Below are 5,845 nucleotides of genomic sequence, written 5' to 3'. Positions count from 1 at the left end.
ACACACACACACACACACACAGAGGCACACACACACACAGACACACACACACACACAGACACACGCACACACACACACATAGACACACACATGCACACGCACACACACATACACATACACACATCTATGTGACAGAAGTCAGCTTATTCAGTCGTTCGTTCATACACACATACATACGTACATACAAACCTACATACAAGCATATATACAAACATACTTATATATATACATATATACATATATATACATACATATATTCATACATACATGCATAGATACATAAATACACAAGTACACAAATGCAATGCAATCATACATATATACGTTCATAAGGGCTGCAACTCAATTTCGAACAATACCATTGCTTGATTGTTCTTATAAAGCAGCATGAGTATGACTTTCCAGTCCTGCTGGGGACCAACAATCTTTTGCTCAAATATGGCAATGATGGGCACCTCTTGCAACAGGTGTTCAGAGAGTTACCACCTTCATTCTATCTCAGAATTTTTCATGGAGTATTTTACCTTTTTCAACTCTGGTCAGCAACGCATATGTAATATAGATGCTAAAAATCAAGTGATGACCCAACCTGAAGCTTTTTAAAGGTAGAAAAGGTCTTACACAGGATCAATCTTACTCTCTATACAAAATATGCATTTTTTAAAAAGTGGAGCACTAGAATACATCATTTGATGCAAATGAAATTGTAGGTGTAACATCAGAAGTTTCCTTCTTGAGAAATGTCTAAACAAAGACTAGGGATTTCTCATTCTCATTTGTTGGATAGCAATTGGTCAACGGAGCTTGTCCATCTTTTGGTAGGGTTTGTTTTTGGTCCTACAGAGTTTTCAATGAAACCACCCTCCTTATCAAGCAGTCCTGGTAGGGTTGCCGGTTTAGTAAATGATGGCCTAGTCATGCAACAATTTGCACTAGGTTACATGTTACTAGTAGCACTAAGAATGACCTGACATATTTACATACATACATGCTTCTATCCATCCATCCATCCATCCATCCATCCATCCATCCATCCATCCATCCATACATACATACATATATACAATACCTACATATATACAATACATACATACAGCTGACATAGGAATGAAATTTGGTCACAAATGTTTGTATATGTTGCATGTGTAAAATCAGTCCCTCAATACCAGAGCCTGTAACTCAATAGTCTCTCTGTCTCTCCTGTCCCCTACAAAGAATGCTACAAAAACCAAGGCATTGATGAAATTATATCATATGAAGAAGGTACTGTGAATAAAAATAGTGACCCAAGAATATTATCATCATCATCATCATCATCATCGTCGTCGTTTAACGTCCGCTTTCCATGCTAGCATGGGTTGGACGATTTGACTGAGGACTGGTGAAACCAGATGGCAACACCAGGCTCCAATCTGATTTGGCAGAGTTTCTACAGCTGGATGCCCTTCCTAATGCCAACCACTCAGAGAGTGTAGTGAGTGCTTTTTACGTGCCACCGGCACGAAGGCCAGTCAGGCGGTACTGGCAACGGCAATACTCAAAATGGTGTATTTTATGTGCCACCCGCACAAGAGCCAGTCCAGGGGCACTGGCAACGATCTCGTTCGAAAATCCTTGCACATGTCACGGGCGCAAGTGCCAGAAAGGCGACGCTGGGCACAGGTGCTATCCCGATTTCGCTTTCGCTTGCTTAGGAAAATATAGCAGTTGGAACTCTGCACTTGCAGTACTGGCATTGATTCCCTCATTTGGGGTACTCGACTGTCTGTTGAAAAAATCCACTCCATTGACCTTAAAACCTGTAAAATCATGACATCAACTGGAAACAGTGATATCGACAGACTCTACTTGAGAAGAAGGAAGTGGGGACATGAGATCCATGCAGACAACCTTTGAATCTCGTATTGTCTCTCTCTCAGACACCACCTGCTAAACAACAGTTACAAATACATGAACTTAATATTGAGACCATCCTAGTGTCAGAAGTGGGCTCTTCAGGAAGCACTCTTTTACTGATGACCACTATACAACCCCCAAACAACAGGGTTAACATATTTCAAAGAAGACCAGCAGGAGTGGCTGTATGGTAAGTAGCTTGCTTCCCAACCACATGGTTCCAGGTTAGGTCCCACTGCGTGGCACCTTGGGCAAGTGTCTTCTACTATAGCCTCGGGCCGACCAAAGCCTTGTGAGTGGATATGGTAGCCGGAAACTGAAAGAAGCCCGTTGTATATATATAAATATATATATATATATGTGTGTGTGTGTGTGTGTGTGTGTGTGTGTGTGTATATGTATATATTTATGTCTGTGTGTTTGTGTTTGACCCCTCCCCACCACCATTGCTTGACAACCGATCTTGATGTGTTTACGTCCCCATAACTTAATGGTTTGGCAGAAGTGATAGAATAAGCACCAGGCTTACAAAGAATAAGTCCAGAGGTGGATTTCTTTGACTAAAAGGTGGTGCTCCAGCATGGCCACAGTCAAATGACAGCAACAAGTAAAAGAATAAAAGAGAGACAAGAAAAAAAATATGTACCATCTTAGAGTTCAGCTGCCCTGCTGATGTGAATATCTTTTTGAAAATCAAAGAGAAAGAAGATAACTATCTATGGACAATTGCTTTGAAACCTCCAGCTTCTATATCTGGATTACAGATTCACATTTATGCCAATAATAATGGGTGCTCTTGTTTTTGTTAGTAAATGCTTATGTGACAATGTGTCAAAGCCAAGCACAAATATCATGATAAAGAACATAATACTTACATCAGCCTTGCCTTTGCTTTTTTCAGCACTATTTGTATCAGTGTTAACAGGACAAATATCATCCTCAAGATTGGTAGATGTGTCGTTGAATGTGGTGTTGTAGGGGTTTGTTGCTGAAGTTCCAAGGACAGCTGTGTGGTTCACCATACATACCACTGCCACAGACATGTTCACACGAATTGTGTAAATGTTTACAAATCCCAAGAATCCTAGAATGGCCAACAGGAAGCGGTAGGATGTCCAAAATGGAACTGGAAACAAGAAAAACAAAAAGAATAACGATGAAGAATTAAAGAAATTAATGAAGATTAAAATGAAATCATTTAGTTTATATGAAAGATTGTAAATCAAACAGAAAGAGAAATGGGTGATGAGTGATGAAAGAGTGATGAAAGAATGATGAAATGGTGATGAGTGATGAAATAAGGAAGGTGGCTAGGAAAGAAGTTGATGTTTATAAATTATATTTTAATGGCTTAATCAGAAACTGAAGAACAGCAGGGATGGGAGGTGGTGGGCACAAAAGGACTGGGGGGAAGTCTAGAATTTTCCTTGGGCTGAAATGCTGACTTGAATGTTTGCAATGAAATGGAACCTACTAAAAACATCCAACAACCAGATTTTCACGCTAAACTGAATAATTGATTAAGTCTCAAGAAAACAGGAAAATTCCTTCTGTCAGGCTTCCATACAGTTTCTGTCTATTAAATTTCATTTACAAGATTTTGTTTGAGTTAAGTTTATGATAGATGATAGTTGCTCGAAAATGCTCTTCAGTGGAACCGAACCTGAAATCCTAAAATTAGAAAGCGAATTTCTTAATCACACAACCATAAATGCTCTTCAGTGGAATTGAGCCTGACACCTTGCAGTTCGAAAGTTAATTTCTTAATCACACAACCATGAATTATCATGTTTTGTTGGGTCACCTCCCTCCAGACATTCTGTGAACCCTTAATTATAGAAGAATGAGACAAGATGCTGTTGGTGATAGAATAAGCATCAGTGGAGAAATAGACAAGTAGATACTACACTAAATATTTATAGAAGCCAGGTTCTATGTATATTTAGAAGTGCAACCTTCACCATTTTGTTGTGCTTTTCAAGAGAACATCTTATTCTAAATGACTTTAGTTCACCAAGAAGATTCTCCATGAAAATATCGAATATGGCCAATTACCTATGGATACTTTCTATTTTAGTTGATTTGATCTGAAGGGAAAGAGCTGTGTCCATGGCTTTGATGGGACCTCCAAGATCTGTGAGATTGATGTGGTTACGATTTCTCATGATCAGTTGAAAGGAATTTCCAGAGGGCTGATGTAATGGCAGGAAAGGACTAGAAGTAGGAGTTAGTCAGGGATCTGAGGTAGGGGAAGAGGAGGGGTGTATGTGAGTTGGGAATGTCTTAGGGTAATATGTTTGAAATTCAAATGGCCATGATGGTTGGAATGGCTTTCTCAGAGTTGACCTATGACTCCACAACAACAACAACAAAAACTACTACTACTACTACTACTTTGACAAAAACAACTATAGCAAGAATATGAACAACCACTGGAATGAGAAACATCTGCTCCCCACCTGCCTTGTACCCCCGTCACTGCCAAAGAGATTCCAACCATTTTCAATGTCTGCCAGGAAACGAAGAACATCTGGTCTGTTAGTGACACCAGAGATGCAGCATTACTAAATAATATCTGCACTTAATCACTCTGTCTGCATTGAATTACCTGGTGCACCTGCCAGGTGTATTTACTTTATTACTCTCTATTCTGGCTGCTACGGTGATACCACATGTAGTTTCCTAAATTCAATTAACAGATGTATACACTCAGTTTCTGTATTTTCCTGAACTGTGCACCCTAATGTGCATTTAATTGCACTTCTATCCCAGTCAGTTGTACTACATGCCCTGGGCGTTGTGGTGATGTTTATGCATTCAGTCAACAGATGTTCACTGCATTCACCCAAAGTTGTTTTCTTTATGCCGTCATGTGCATCCGGTTGCATCATCTGTCTGCAACAGTTTGAGGACAGAGTGTGGTGGCAGGGGATAGGGGGAGAAGGAATGTCGGTGTGATTAGAAATGCTGACAATGGTTGTTGTTATGATGATGATGATGGTGATGATGATGATGATGATGATGATGACGATGGCGATGATGATGATGATGACGATGATGACGACGACAATGACGAAGGTGTTGATGATGACAACAAATTGTGTTGTTGTTTAGCCACAGGTTAACCACAAACAAGTAAACTTATGATCAAACATCATCAAGTTCTGACTATCCTGTTGGTCCCCCCCCTTTTTTTAGGGTTCACCCAGCTGATTGACACAAAACCACTCCAAAATACACTCCAGCTTCTGCCCCATAAGAAACATGTTCACTCTCTCTGCCGTTTCTACCTCAACTATAATGGCCTCTGTCCCTCGAAACTAGCTGGACCCATGCCTGATCCACTCACCACTCCTTCTCTTATCGTACCTGCTTTGTTCAATCCTGCCTGGCCCATCACTAATCACTACACCCAGTCCTTTCCAGAATGTCATTCCCCTAGTGTTCCTGCAGATAGTGACATGTAAAGGGTTAAGAGAACCATTAACAGCCACAGTCCATTTGGACATGTGAAGGTGATAGGAACCATCCTTTCCTTTTGACTCAGCCAGGGAGAAAAAAAAAAGATGATTGAACAGATGTATGATAGAAAGCATATGTGTGTGTGCGTGTGTGTGTGTGTATATATCTATATATATAAAAATGAGAATGTGTGTCTGTCTGTCTGTCTGTCTGTCTGTGTGAATCCCTAAAACTCGAGAACTACGCAACCAATTTCATTCAAATTTTACACATGCCTTACTTAGGGTTCCAGTTGTGTTTTAGTCAAAAAAAATTATTAACTTCTTGCAGAGTTCGAGCACACGGCAACATAATATCTCCTCCACTATTTAAGTATTACGTGTCAAAAGTGAAACAAAAACACTCATGTCAAATACTTTCACTTTAAAAATGAAACTATTCCACTAACTGAAACAATCACATTTCGATACTGTAGTGACAGATACTT

The 5,845-nt window shown here is 39.8% G+C and overlaps 1 protein-coding gene across 1 annotated transcript in view; it reads right to left on the bottom strand.

Annotated features, from left to right (window-relative positions):
- LOC106872174 (sialin) overlaps positions 1-5,845 on the bottom strand; it is a gene marked incomplete at its 3' end in the record, with an annotated part of 79,108 nt that overhangs the window by 48,491 nt on the left and 24,772 nt on the right. Inside the window, exon 2 of the mRNA XM_014919064.2 lies at positions 2,772-3,022. Within this exon, the coding sequence (XP_014774550.1) occupies positions 2,772-3,022 (251 nt within the window). The remainder of the gene's footprint in view (positions 1-2,771; positions 3,023-5,845) is intronic.

This window comes from Octopus bimaculoides, chromosome 22, assembly GCF_001194135.2.
Source record: "Octopus bimaculoides isolate UCB-OBI-ISO-001 chromosome 22, ASM119413v2, whole genome shotgun sequence".
NCBI classification, from domain to species: domain Eukaryota; kingdom Metazoa; phylum Mollusca; class Cephalopoda; order Octopoda; family Octopodidae; genus Octopus; species Octopus bimaculoides.
This window is presented reverse-complemented; position numbering and strand designations above follow the sequence as displayed.